This window comes from Puma concolor, chromosome F2 (assembly GCF_028749965.1).
Source record: "Puma concolor isolate L17-30 chromosome F2, mPumCon1.1.hap2, whole genome shotgun sequence".
In the NCBI taxonomy this organism is placed as follows: Eukaryota; Metazoa; Chordata; class Mammalia; order Carnivora; family Felidae; genus Puma; species Puma concolor.
In genome coordinates this window covers 19,753,121-19,768,150 of record NC_141684.1, presented here as the reverse complement: position 1 = coordinate 19,768,150, position 15,030 = coordinate 19,753,121, and the positions used below count along the sequence as shown (strand labels likewise).

General features: G+C 37.1%; 1 protein-coding gene across 5 annotated transcripts in view; it reads left to right on the top strand.

The window, feature by feature from the left end:
• COL14A1 (collagen type XIV alpha 1 chain) overlaps nt 1-15,030 on the top strand; it is a 215,351-nt gene that overhangs the window by 61,282 nt on the left and 139,039 nt on the right. For all 5 annotated transcript variants that reach the window (XM_086695199.1, XM_086695201.1, XM_086695198.1 and 2 more), the window contains 5 exons: nt 581-742; nt 7,466-7,617; nt 9,021-9,150; nt 10,061-10,206; nt 12,749-12,878. In XM_086695199.1, the coding sequence (XP_086551325.1) occupies nt 581-742; nt 7,466-7,617; nt 9,021-9,150; nt 10,061-10,206; nt 12,749-12,878 (720 nt within the window). The remainder of the gene's footprint in view (nt 1-580; nt 743-7,465; nt 7,618-9,020; nt 9,151-10,060; nt 10,207-12,748; nt 12,879-15,030) is intronic.

Genomic DNA, 15,030 nt, shown 5'->3' with positions numbered 1-15,030 from the left:
CCTCTGTTCCCTGCTGCATTCTAAACATCCAGCACTGGGCTTGACTTGTAGCAATGGAATTTCACAAACACTGTGGGAGAACCAGAGCTTCCCTATTTGCATTAGCAAAATTGCAGTGGTTTCTAGTCAGCCAGTTGTACTTAAATATGTTAAAAAATTGTTTTGCCCCCAAGCTTTCCCTTAATGCTATATAATAATACTATAAATAATCAGAACGGTTCCTTTATGTATATAATTTTTATTCCAATAGTAGCTCTCAATTTCAGTAAACTTATTTTATAGAAATTTAAACCTAAGGTTTTGATAGTTCAGAAAGCTGGCTTAATTACTGTTGCTTTGGCAATATTCATGCAAGACAAATGTTAATTTCACTAATACATCTTCTTGCTAAGATATACCGACCAAAATTAGGATATAATCATTTAAAAGAGATTCTGAAGGTGACTTTTACAAAACACTCTAACATAAGATGCACCTCTTTAAAGTAGCAGATGCTTTGATTGCAGGTGGGGGGCACTGATGGCTGGTGTTTCAAATGGGGCATGAATGTCACAACCCTCCCTGTTGTCCTCCACACAAGGGGTGAAAAACGCAGATGAGAATGAACTGCGGGAGATTGCCTCTGAACCAGACAGCACTCATGTGTACAATGTCGCTGAATTTGACCTGATGCACACAGTTGTGGAGAGCCTGACGAGGACAGTCTGCTCCCGGGTAGAAGAACAGGACAGGGAGATCAAAGGTAAAACAAGGAACAGAGGGCGGTCATTCTGTGCATGTGGATATTACCCTGTGCAAAAGTCTATCATGGATTATGAAAATTCTTACCATTTTTTTATGTTGACTTTCTAAGAGTCCTTTATTCCCCTAAGACGTGAATCATCAGAGTAGAAAAGGGAATATACTGACATCCCACTGAGAGAGGAATAGTTTAACCACTAGATAATTTTCTCCATGGTGTTGCATTTAGACCATCATGTTTGTTTGCTTTTTTTAACTAAGCTTTGGGTTTTGAGATAATTGTACATTTATATAAAGTTTTAAGAAAGAATGTAGAGAGAGATCACGTATACTTTACCATTTCCCCTTATGGTAACGTAACAAAAGTACAATACAATATCCCAGTCAGGATACTAGCATTGATAGCCACAACACAGAACATTTCCATCACCATGGAGATCATTCCTGTTGTCCTTTTATGGCCACATTCGCTTATCCCTCCCCACAACCTCTCCCTCACCCCCGACAACCACTAATCGGTTCTCCATCTCTAAATGTTTTCCATTTTGAAATTACATAAATGGAGTTATGCGGTATATAATCTTTGGGGACTGGCTTTTTTCCTTCAGGATAATTCCTGGCCATTCATCTTGCTTGTTGCATGTATCAGTAGCTCTTTCCTTTTTACTGTTGTGTCATATTCCAGGGTACAGATGGACCACAGTCTGTTTAACCATGAACACATTGAAAGACATCTGAGTGGTCTCTATTTTTGGCTGTTAGAAACAGAGCTGCTATGAACATTCATGTATAGGTTCTTGTATGAACATAAGTTTTCTTTTCTGTGGGATAGTGCCCAGGACTGCATTTGCTGCACCATATTGTGAACCATGTTTAGTTTAGCTTAGTTTTAGTTAAGAAACTGCCAAACTATTTTTCAGAGTGGCCGCAGCATTCTACATTCCCACCAGCAATATATGAGTGATTATGTTTCTGTGCATTGTCACCAATATTTGCTGTTGTTACTATATTTTATTTTGGGCATTCTGATAGGTGTGTGGTGATATTTCACTGTGGTTTTCACTTGCATTCCCCCGATGACTAATGAAGTTGGACATCTTTCCACATGCTTATTTTGCATCTGTATTTGCTCTTTGCTTGTTCATGTCTTTTGCCCATTTTCTAGTTAGACGTGTGAGTGTGTGTGCATGTGTATGTCTAGTTTTTAACTGTTGAGTTTTGAGAATTCTTCATTTATATTTTAGGTACTTATCCTTTGTTAGATATGTGGTTGGTTAACTATTTTCCCCCAATCTGTAGCTTGTCCTTTCATCCTTTTAACAAGGTCTTTTGCAGAGCAAAAGTTTTAAATTTTAATGACGTCCAGTTTATCAATTTTTCATTTTATGGTTATTGCTTTTGGTATCAAGCCTAAGGATTCTTGGCCATAAATTGTAAAAATTCCCCTTTGTATTTTTATTCTAAAAGTTTAATGTTTTACATTTAAGTCCATGGTCTGAGTTAAATTTTGTAAAATATTTGAAGTTTAGTTCAAGGCTTTTTTTTTTTTTTTTTTTTTTTGCCTATCAACGTGCAATTACTCCAGCACTACTTACTGAAAATGCTCCGTTTCTGCTACTGAATTGCTTTGTACCTTTGTCAAGTATCAGTTAGGCAGATCTGTGTGGGTTATATCTGGGTTCTCTAATCTGCTCGTTTGAATCTATGAGTCTAACCCTTTTCTAATATCATACAATCTTGATTTACTGGAGCTCCAGAAGTCTTGAGATTGAACAGACTGTGTTCTCCCTCTCCATTCTTCTGTTTCAAAATTGTTTTCACTGTTTTACTTTATTTACCTTTCTATATAAGTGTGAGAAGAATCTTTTTTTTTAATTAAAAACATTTTTTTACTGCGTATTTATTTTTGAGAGACAAAGACACGGTGTGAGTGGGGGAGGGGCAGAGAGAGAGAGAGAGAGGGAAACACAGAATCTGAAGCATGCTTCAGGCCCTGAGCTGTCAGCACAGAGCCCGAGGCAGGGCTTGAACCCACCAATGGTGAGATGACCTGAGCCAAAGTCAGAGATTTAACCAACTGAGCCACCCAGGTGCTCCAAATGTGAGAAAAATTTTTATCCTACAAAAAATCTTGTTGGGATTTTGTTTGGAATTGCATTAAATCAATTCTCAATTATCAAATATTAATATGAGAAGAATTGACATCCTTCCTGTGTTGATTCTTCCAGTCCTCAAAATTGGTAAGTCCTTCCATTTGTTTAGATGTTCTTTGATTTCTTCATCAGCATTTTGTAATTCTCAGAATACAGGTTCTATACAGAATTTGGTCTATGTACATCTAAGTGTTTCAGTTTATTTTGAGTGATTTTTATTGTATTTTATTTTTTAATTTGGTATCCACATGTTCATTGCCAGTATATACAGATTCAATTATATTTTTGTATGTTTATTTTGTATCCTATGACCTTGTTATTTGAACATGCTAATTAATCCTAGGTTTTTTTTTCCTCTAGATTTTCAGGAATTGTCTATTTAGGAAATAAATCATACCCTTCACAAATAGGGATAGTTTTATTTCTGTGGTTTTTATCTCTGTGCTTTTTATTTTCTTGCCTTATTTCACTGGCTAAAATTTCCAGCACTGTGATGACTAGGAGTGATGAGATGAACATCCTTGCCTTATTCCTCATCCTGGGAGGAGAATTTCTGCTTTTCAAGGAATTAGTTTATTCCATAGAATTTGTAGAATATAGGTGTGGAGAGTTATTCATAGTATTCCCTTATTATTTATGTCTGCAGGGTCTATAGTTTTTCCCCCGATATAGGTAGTTTTTGTGTTCTCTCTCTCACTCATTTTTTCCTTTTTCAGGCTTGCTAGAGGTTTGTTCTTAAATAAAAAAACAAAAACTTTTCAGAGAACTGGCTCTTGGTTTCATTGATTTTCTCTGTTTTTCTTCTGTTTTTAATTTCATTGATCTCTTCTCTTATTTTCCTTATTTTCTTTCTTTTACTGGTTTTGAGTTCATCTTGCTCATACTTTTCTAGATCGTTGAGGTGAGAACTTAAATTACTGATTTGAGATGTTTCCTCTTTTCTAATGTAATTACTTACATGTGATAATTTTCCTTCTCAGCACTGCTTTAGAAGAGCTCTACAAATTTCAATATTTTGTATTTTCATTTTCATTCATTTCAAAATATTTTTTGATCTTCTTTGACATGTCCTCTCTGACTCATTGATTATTTAGAAGTGGTTGTTTGTAGTTTCACAGTGCTTGCATGTTTTTCTATTACCTGTCTGTGATTAGTTTCTAGTTTGATTTCATTGTCATTAGAGAACATTCTCTATGTGATTTTTACTGTTTTAAATTTTCCAGTGTGTGTTTTATGGCCTAGAATGTAGTTTATCTTGGTACATGCTCTGTGGGTACGTGAAAAGGGTGTGTATTCTGCTGTTGTCATGTACAATGTTCTATAAGTTTTGACTGGATCCCGTTGGTTGATGGTCTTGTTGAGTTCTATATCCTTGTTAATTTTTCTGTCTAGTCATCTTATCAATGGTTGAGGGAGAGATGTTGAAGTCTCCATCTATAATTATGGATTTGTCTATTTCTTCTTTCAGTTCTATGGGTTTTACTTTATATATATTGCAGCTTGTTGTTTGTTGCACACATATTTAGGATGTTATGTTTTCTTGGTGGATTAGCCATTTATCATTATGTAATGTCCCTCTTGCCTTTACTAATTTTCTTTGTTCTGAAGTCTGATATTAATATATTTGTCTGATATTAATATAGCCATGCCTACTTCCTTTTGATTAATGTTTACATGATACAACTTTTAAAATCTATTTATGTTCAACCTACCTATATTATATTTGAACTGAATTTCATGTAGACATATGGTCATATGTCTTAATCCACTCTGATAACCTCTTCCTTTTAATTGGTATGTTTAGGCAGTTTCCATTAATGTAATTACTGATATATTTGGGTTTAGGCCTGATATTTATTTGTTGGTTTTTTTTTTCTTATTTTTTCTCTCTGGTTTTCATTTCTCTGTGATCCTTATCTTTTTTTTCCTTTGGGTTTCTTATAGTTCTTAGAACTCTGTTTTTGTGTATTCATAGTGGTTTTTTTTTTTTTTTTTTTTTTTTTTGGAATTTCTTCGTATGGCTTTTTTAGTGGTTGTTCTGGGTATAATGTTATATATACATATAAATTATTCCAGTCTGCCTGTGTTGACATTTGGCATTTTGAGTGAGGTGTAGTTATTACCTCTTTTCAAGTTCCTTTATCACACCTGTGTATAATATAATTGGCTTAAATGTTTCCTCTTTTTATCTTCAGAACCGCATCAGAAAATATTATAATTCTTTAACTATAAAACATATAAAAACTATAAAAACTATATAAAACATATAAAACTATAAAACTATAAAACTATAAAACTATAAAACATAAAACTTAGGAAACTCAAAAAGAGAAGTAAAATATATTTATCCATATTTTTATGCCCTCATTCTTTCTTCCTTTCTGTGGCTTCAGGGTTCTTTCTTTTCATTATTATTATTATTTTTTTTTTTCTATTTAAAGAACTTCCTTTACTTATTCTTTTAGGATAGGTCTGTTGGTGGAAAATCCTCTGATTATTAATTTTATTTCATCTGAGAATGCGTTGATTTTTCTCTTCATCCTTGAAAGCTATTTGTGCTAGATATAAAGTTTGGGATGGACAGCTCTTTTGTTTTAATACTTGAACAATGTGCCACTTTCTTCTTGCCTGCATGGTTTCTGATGAGGAATCTGCTGTGACTAGAATTTCCCACCACCATAGATAAGGTGTCATTTTGCCCCTGTGGCTCCTAAGATTTTTCTTTTGAGTTTAGTTTTCAGAAGTTTGGTTGTGGTATGCCTTGGTGTCAGTTTCAATGGTCATTTTTGGGGGTACACTTATTTCCTTGAATCCGTAGTTTATTTATTTATTTATTTTGCCAAATTTGGGAAATTTTCAGGCATTATTTCTTCAAGTACTGATTCACCGCTAGATGTCCTCTGACACCATCCCAGAGGGGACAGGGAGTGGTGTTTCAATACTAGTAGGTGGGGTTGGAAGTCCGGGCTCTTCATATGGTCTCCACTGATATCACAGATGGGGGTGTGGTGGAAAGATTTGTTACCACCTGTCAGGGGTGATTATCTCTCTTCCCTACTTGACCTTTTCTCACACGGCTCTGGCTGTGGGCTGGGAGGGGGAGAATGTTGGGGCATGCCATTACAGCCAAGAAAGTTGAAAGTGTTGGCTACCCACTTAGTAGCCTTTGCTGACATGAATGGGGGTGGGGCCACAGGTTTTTTGTGTAGTATTTGTCGAGAATAGAACAGTTATTGCCTGAAATTTTTCTGTCTTGGCAGGCTGACCCTTTTCTTGTCCTTTGGCTGGAGAGAGCAGGCTTTGTTGGGGCTTTTTTTTTTTTTTTTTTTTTTTGTCTGTATCTATTGGTGTTTCTAGGTTGCTGGATTCTTTAGTTCCATGTGTAGGACAGATGAGGTGAAAGGAAAACTCAGGAACTCATCACTGTAGTATTCCTTGGGTCCTGCCATCCCTTATTTGCCATCCCACATACAAGGTTGTGATCTGAGAAGAGGGTGATATCCATATCCTCCTTTGAGAATTTGGTTTTATATCCTGCTTTCATTGTATCCAGGGTGTGGAATGATTCTATTTGGCTACATGTCTTCCATCATTCCTCTTTCCCTGGACCAGATCTCTTGGGACTAGGTTGGACAGCCAAGCGGTAGTTTCTTGAACACATTTTTCTGAGTATCTTAATGAGACTACTTTAGAGACCGACTTTTCCCACAAAAAAAACTCTGCATGTGGTTCTTGATAGAGCGTAGAATATAGTTCCTAACCACAGTTAAGTATTCAATAACTATGGTTTCCTCCCCGCCCCCCCCCATCATTATTCTGGTTACTAAAGTCCCTAGATGGTAAGAAATCCTAAAGGTCAAGGACTTTTAAATTTACATGTCCCAAATCTTTTATAGAATCATTTGTTTTAACATGTATATAATACACACAAAATGCTAATATAGTGTCTAGCTCATACTGAGCTATTCAGTATATGTTAGTTGCCTTTTCTTTTCTTTTTACTTTCAGATACTGATCATTTGTTGAATTGAAGTCTTCGGAAAAGACTGTACCCCTTGATGCTTAAAAATATAGACACTTAGGTCAAAAACTCAAGTACCAATCTCAGCTCTGATATTTACTAATTGTGAGAGTTGGTCATTATTTAACTTCATTGTACCTTGGTTTTCTCTCGTACCAAATGGAAACAATAATAGTAACTATTAGAGTTAAATAAAATAATACTTCTAAAGAACTCAAGAGAGTACCTTTAGATACACACATGCTCAATCAATGTTGTGTTTTTTTTTTTTAATTGTTATATAGCAATGTCTTTAAGAAAGTATTTTGGAGTCAAGGCCTGGCTTATTTAAGTCCATATTCTCAGAACCTAGCATAGTGATTGGTACATAACAGGCACTTAAATGTTTCAGTGTTTCAAATGTCAGAATGAATAATTGAATGAACTTGGCTAGAAATGAAATATTAGAGGTAGCATGAAACCAATAGGCATTTCTAACTAATGGGGTTTCCTGGGTACATAAGAAGTAAGTTTGGGAAAAAGGTTCACTTTATGTGTTTCTCTACTCTAGCGTCAGCCCTTGCCACCATTGGGCCGCCTACACAGCTGATTACTTCTGAAGTCACTGCCAGGAGCTTTATGGTTAACTGGACTCACGCCCCAGGAAAAGTGGAAAAATACAGAGTCGTGTATTATCCTGCCAGGGGCGGAAAACCAGACGAGGTAATAAGGAGATGATATTTTCAAACCATTATTTTCATTCTCTCTAGTCTTCCACTGTAGTGAGGACAAGAGAGAAATGCATATATGAGGAGATGATTCTGTCACAAACATTTAAAATTCTTTGGACTGAAGTACATTTGCATGTGTCCACTTTGTTCTCCCATCTCTCTGGTTATGGCATTTATACCTTCTCCTCCCACCTCTGTCAAATAACCCTCGGGGCTGGTCATGTGTTCATTTCTAACATGACTTATTTTGACTATTCTTCTTTGTAAAATCAATACGTTCTAAAGCAGAAGGAATCAGTAGTTAATTACGTGGCCAGAGCCCCTTTTTGCTATTCATGTGTTCTTTCTACTTTGGGAGTGGTCTGAACTTTCTGCCTTAATGAAGTATGTACGTTCCAAATTATGTGGTCATATCATCCTCCAGGGTTTGGGATTTCCTAGACATTTGTGGAGAGATTAGTGCCATTGAGAAGCCACAGTAAAGTATCTGTAGCCAGCTTTTTTCATGGTTTGGCCATCACAGGAGAGAATACCTATTGCCAGATGACTGGGTCTTTCCCATTTCCTACCTTTGACACAGTAGTCACAGGGAATATGTTAAAATGTGATGAAATTTCCCTTTCTTGCTTTCTTTTTGAAGTGCTGACCTTAACCTTTTGTTGTTCCAACCTCTGATTGACCTCAACGTGTCTCACAATTTTTTATGTATTATGGCAGGATTTTTAATTTTTTTCTTGAAGTAGATCTGGGAGATTTAAATCATCTGGACCCCCTGGACCCCCCCCCCCAAAAAAAAAAAAGTGCTTCCAGTGGTTCTTTTTCATGACTACTAAATCACTTAAATGCTTCCCAAAACTCCATGGAAAAATATCACACATCAACTGTTTTAAGTAGAGGTGGTTAGGATAACAGTTAGCCAGGGAAAGACACTCTCTGTCGGGTATGGATTACTAAGGGACTTTTGGATATATTCCATGAAAGGTGCCTTGCTTCACATAGGAATTCAAGGAGAATTAACTGCCACAGTGGAAAAGAGGATGTGGCACAAGTAAGAAAATATTTAATGAGGGGCGCCTGGGTGGCTTAGTCAGTTAAGGGTCCAACTTCGGCTCAGGCCACGATATCGCAATTTGTGAGTTCGAGCCCCGCGTCAGGCTCTGTGCTGACAGCTCAGAATTTGGAGCCTGCCTCGGATTCTGTGTCTCCCTCTCTCTCTGCCCCTCGCCTGCTTGCACTCTGTCTTTCTCTGTCTCCAAAATAAATAAACCTTTAAAAAAAATTAAAAAAAATTTAATGAAACATTCTTGCTAGAGATATTTTGCTGTTTGGTTTCAATTCTGCATGTCAATTCAATTCAATTTCATATTCTCGTTCCTTGAACTGTTCTTTGATCAGGTGGTGGTGGATGGAAGCGTATCTTCTACGGTGTTGAAAAATTTAATGTCTTTAACTGAATATCAGATAGCAGTCTTCGCAATATATGCTCACACGGCTAGTGAAGGCCTGCGGGGAACTGAAACCACACGTATGTATTGAACGTCTGACTTTGTATGGCGTTGCTTCAGTGGCCTTTCCTAAACTGGAATTCCTCTCAGGTTGTCCTGATGGCCATCCTGAATCAAAGTCATAGAAAATAATAGCGGTGCCTTACGTGGTATTGGACCATCCTGTAATTGCACTTGGCAGGTGCTGCCTATTGAGAGGGATATCATAAAACTTGGGTATGTTTAGGTGGTTAAGGGTGCAATACATGTATTAACTCAACAAATGTTTGGTGAATGTGTATTATGAACTAATTTAACTGCTGACTCATTCACGTCTCCTCACTGTCTCTGATTGATTGCGTTGTTCACGGGTATCTGTTCACTCATATATTTGTTCATTCAACCACCCATTCTGTCATTTACTAAGTGACATGACTGTTTTTAATTGCTGCTTCATGTCAGACTCTATGCTTGGTGATGGGTATAAAATAATGGTCAGAAGAGTCTCCTTGCTCTTGACTGACTCCCAGAGAAATGTGCCCATCACTGTAGTGGATTATAAGAAACTAGAAGATGTTGTTTCTGTTTTTTTTTTTTCAACGTTTATTTTATTTTTGGGACAAAGAGAGACAGAGCATGAACGGGCGAGGGGCAGAGAGAGAGGGAGACACAGAACCAGAAACAGGCTCCAGGCTCTGAGCCATCAGCCCAGAGCCCGACGCGGGGCTCGAACTCACGGACCGCGAGATCGTGACCTGGCTGAAGTCGGACGCTTAACCGACTGCGCCACCCAGGCGCCCCTGTTGTTTCTGGTTTTAAACATTCACTGTGTTTTCCCTCTCAGAAGGGGTTTGCATGGCTGTACGAACATATTTAAGGATGAATATCATCTGAAAAATAAGCAAGCACGCTGATAAATGGCAGAGGATTAAAAAAAAAATTATCTTGCAGTTGCTTTACCCATGGCTTCTGACCTTGAACTGTACGATGTGACCGAGAATAGTCTGAGGGTAAAATGGAATGCAGTGCCCGGAGCCTCAGGATACCTGATCCTCTATGCTCCTCTCACAGAAGGTCTGGCTGGGGATGAAAAAGAGGTAAACACATGCTGTCTACTAGAGTCCCAGAATCTTTGACTTCCTGAAAATGGATTTTTTAATTATAAAAATTTAATGTATAATACTTAGAAAATTCACATTAGTAAAAAGGGGAAAAAATCACCTGTAATCCTGCCACCTAGAAATCGCTATTGTTAACATTTACTTAAGTCCTTTTCAATGCATTTTTAAACACAGCAAATGGGAATGGTTTTGTAGTCTTCTGTTTTCATTTTGTTTATTGTGAATACCTTTTCATACCATTAGAGAATATTTTATATGTTCTTTTTAAACAGTTGGTTCGTTGGTTTGTACCAGGTCATGTTTAATTAATTGCATGTTATTGGACATTTAGATAATGTGTTGTATAAATATGCTTTTGTGATCATTCTTAACACGTAATTTTGCAAGGTTGTCAGATTATTTCCTTAGGATACATTTGTAGAAACAGAGTTTCTTTTTTCAAATGGCGTGCAAATTATTAAGAATTATGCTAAGCGTTAGCAAATGATTCTAGAGAAATTTGTTATAATTTATATTATTGCTATATGCAATTCACAAATGGCTATTTCCCTCTATGTTCACTGACTTAGAAACTTTTTCTTACCAATTTGAGAAGTAGAAAATGTATTGCATTGGTATGGATTATTTTTTTTGCATGTATTCCATTTTAAATGTTGAATCTTTGACTTTCAAATGATTTAGTCTTTGTTTTTAATTTATAGGGAATGATGACTATAATATAGATATTCAAGGAATAAAGAGGAAATGTCTGTAACACTTGGGAGTATGAGACCAGGCAGATAGAGTGATTAATAGGGGGGGAGTTCAGAACTCAAGTCTTTGATATTGTCTAACCATTGTCTTTAACATTGCCTCTGGCGACAGAAATGTTTAGGACGAAAAATGTGGTGAATCTGAGTATCAGGAACAGAGCATTGGTGACATGTGGGTTTTTTCTTATTTCCAGGGCTTAGACAGCTTTACTTCATTTGGATTTAATGTTGATCTGAATTATTTTGGCAGAAGGGAGACTTCAAAAATGATGCTAGAAAGATGATCAGCTTCACCAAGAAGGAAAAAAAATGAGAAAGAAAGGAAATACCAGTTCACACCCAGTAGATTAGCAAACAGTTTTTAAAGTTTAATAATAACTGCATATTAGTGAGTGTACAGGAAACAGAATCATTCATGCAAATTGGTATGCAAATTGGTACAGCTGCTTGGAGAATAATTTGAAATAATATCATCAAGTTGAAGATATGTACCATTTTTTTTAGGAATATATCTTAAGGAAACCTCCTGCAAGGCTTTTTTTGGATACAAGCACTTGGTCAGAACAGAATGTTGCAAACGACCAACATGTTCATCAATAGAGGAATGGAAAATAGCAGCATATTTATACAAACAAATACCATAAAAAATATAAATATCATCTCTGTCCCCTTATATCAATGTGGATAAACATAGTATTGACAGAGAAAAAAATTGCAAAAAATTATGTTCACATGGTTCCATTTATGTACATAGTTAAACATACAGAACTATATATTATTTACAGATATAAACACTGTAGAAGTAAAAAACTGGATCAGTAAGATGCATCTCATCCCTAGGGTGGAGGTAGTGAACAGAAAGAACGAGACAGAACTTTGGTTTTATCTGAATATATTAGCTCTTTTTAAAATAAGATCGGAAGTCAATATGACAAAATGTTCCTATCTATTAAATTTGAGTGGTGTGTGGAGGGTGAATTATATTCTTTTCTCCACATTTATTTTCTATATGTTGAAATACTTCGACATTAAAATTTCTAATTTGACAACAACATTGGCAGTTGTGTGGCTGGAGACTGACTATGGAGATATTTTTCTTTCTTCCAAAACAAAAATAAAACCATGCTGTGATGCACTTGTCACACTGCTGAGAATGTTGGCTAGTTTCTTTGACTTCCAGGGTCAGAAAAATCATTCTGGAATCAAAAAGCAAATTGCAACATTGGAGGTCAAGGTGGGTTGATTGTTGATCTCTTCTGAATCCTGGGAGAAAACTGCGATCCCAAGTGCACGGGCCCCTTTGTTGAATGGAGCGACAAAACTGGTCCAGTTCAATCAGGCTTGAGGCAAACACTGGGCACCCAGCCTAGGGAGTGGTTAGAATTAGCCAGTGGTGAGAGGTGCCCACTTGGCTGTGTCCCCAGCTTGCTTAGAGCTTATACTCTTTCTAGACAACATTTGTGACTCAGTTCCACCCACACTCCTTTGAGGACTAAATTTTTGACACTGTTATCCTCTCTGAGATTACTACTTGTCCAGATGTAAAGAGTTATCCTAAAACAGCACGCGTGGTACATTCGTTTTTGTATGGTCCCATGGCATCTGTTCCTAATATAAAGTGACACAAGACAGTGAAAAATTATGACTGAAGCCTGTCTGAATAAGGGGTTGCAAGGAGACAAAATTCTCACCTTAACTCAGTTGCACTCTGATCACCAGGAGTGGTGCACACTGGCAAATGATCTGATAACGTGTGTTCTTTTCAGATGAAAATTGGAGAGACCCACACAGATATTGAATTGAGTGGGTTGTTGCCCAATACGGAATACACAGTTACAGTTTATGCTATGTTTGGAGAAGAGGCCAGCGATCCTGTTACGGGCCAAGAAATGACATGTGAGCAATTCAATTGTTCAGAAGAAATGCTGTAATAAAAACCCAAATAAATGTTGGGATTCTAAATTGGAAATACTGGTTTAAGTTGAAACTTCTTAAGAGCTAATTGTAACTTTAGAAAATGTAAATTTTATTTAGGGGAAGGAAATGTACTAGTTGATTAAAAGAAAGGAGGGGGCAGTCCTAAAAAGTGATGTCCCTGGGTACCTGTTCCTAGGACGGGCATTGTTTTTTTGGTTGTTATCAAAAAAATTTTTTTAACATTTATTTATTTTTGAAAGACAGAGAGACAGAGTATGAGTAGGGGAGGGCCAGAAAGAGAGGGAAACACAGAATCTGAAGCAGGCTCCAGGCTCTGAGCTGTCAGCACAGAGCCTGTTGCAGGTCTCAAACTCACAAACCGTGAGATCATGACCTGAGCAGAAGTTGGATGTTCAACCAACTGAGCCACCCAGGCACCCTGAGGACTGGCATTTTTAATGCAGTAAGGAAACTAGACATTGTTCCACCATGCTGCTGTATTTAACTGGACTCCAGAAAATTTTAGAGCAAAGTGTGCACAATTCTTGAAATCATTCTATTGCTTTTCTCTCTCCTATACTTTCTCTCCAGCCCCTTAAGTATTAAGAGAGTCACTAAGTTCTATAGGCTCTTTAATGACAAATAATCAACGTGTATTGAATTAATGAAAATAATCGGCCTTTGGGGTGAGGAAGCATTATACTTTGTGGCTATGGCTGACAACCATGGTTATTTGTCTTCTAGGTTTTTTTTCTGCTGGCCCTTTCAGCACTATGTCACAGGCTCTCACATCAATGATCGATTGCCTGGGTTAAACTCTAATTGCTCTTCTGCCCCAACTGCGACTTTGGCCAAGTTACCTCAATCTTATGACCTATATAATGGGGATGTTGTAATCTCTTTGCAGTCTATTGTCAGGGTTTAATGAGATACATGAGTTATTATAATGATCAGTTCCAGATCTTCTCCGATTCATACAGAGCACGTGATAGACCTTCACAATTGTTTTTACTGTAAACCTGTAAAAGCTCACGAAACTGTCAAAGATTATTGATAAATTTTAATCTGTTGAATTGGAAGGGGGGCCTTGAAGAAGTACAAAAAGCTGTGGAATTGATGGTCAAGAATCTGCAGAAATACCATTACCTCTTTTTTTTTTATAACTTTTTTTTTTTAAAGTATTTAACGTTTATTTATTTTTGAGACAGAGAGAGACACAGCATGAACGGGGGAGGGGCAGAGAGAGAGGGAGACACAGAATCGGAAGCAGGCTCCAGGCTCTGAGCCATCAGCCCAGAGCCCGACGCGGGGCTCGAACTCGCGGAACGTGAGATCGTGACCTGAGCCGAAGTCGGACGCTTAACCGACTGAGCCACCCAGGCGCCCCTACCATTACCTCTTTAAATAGTTTTAAAACAACAGCAAAGTGTTTGTTTTTATTTAGTTTCACAAAGCCACTGGGATTTATCCAGGGCAGGACTCCTACTCATTGAGTCAACAAATATATATTGAGAACCTGCTATATTGGGGATAAAGCCAAGAACAAAATTAATCCCTAATCCTCTAAAATTACAGTATATTGAGTGAGAGATATAGTAGACCAATAAAAGTGCAATATAAAAAATAAACCAGGGGTAAAAGGTAGCATTGGAGTGGAAGGATTACTTTACATACAGTGATCATGGAATACTTCAGTGAGAAGGTGACATGTTCAGAAAACTGAATCTTCGATGACTCAAAGGTTTCTGGCCTAAGCAGTGGGAAGAATGGAATTTCTATTTGCTCAGAGGGAGAGATTGAGAGAAGATTGGAAGAGATGGCTGAGTCAGTGGTTCAGTTTTGGACAAGTTAAGTTGGAAGTGCCTAATGGATACCTAGATGGAAAGGACAGAGGCCATCAACCTCATTTTACACATGGGAAATTGCAGAGAGGAGGAGTAGAGTGACTTTGCCAGAATCATATGACAGTTGAATGAAATAGCTAAGATTTAATTTCAGGTGCTCTGGTTTTTGATCCATTAGGTTTCTTATTTACAGCAGGTCTTAATAATAGCCTTGATTGGAGAAGAAGGGCACAAAGAATTTATCTAAATCTTACTTATTTCTTAGCATGTATAATTTATCAATACTA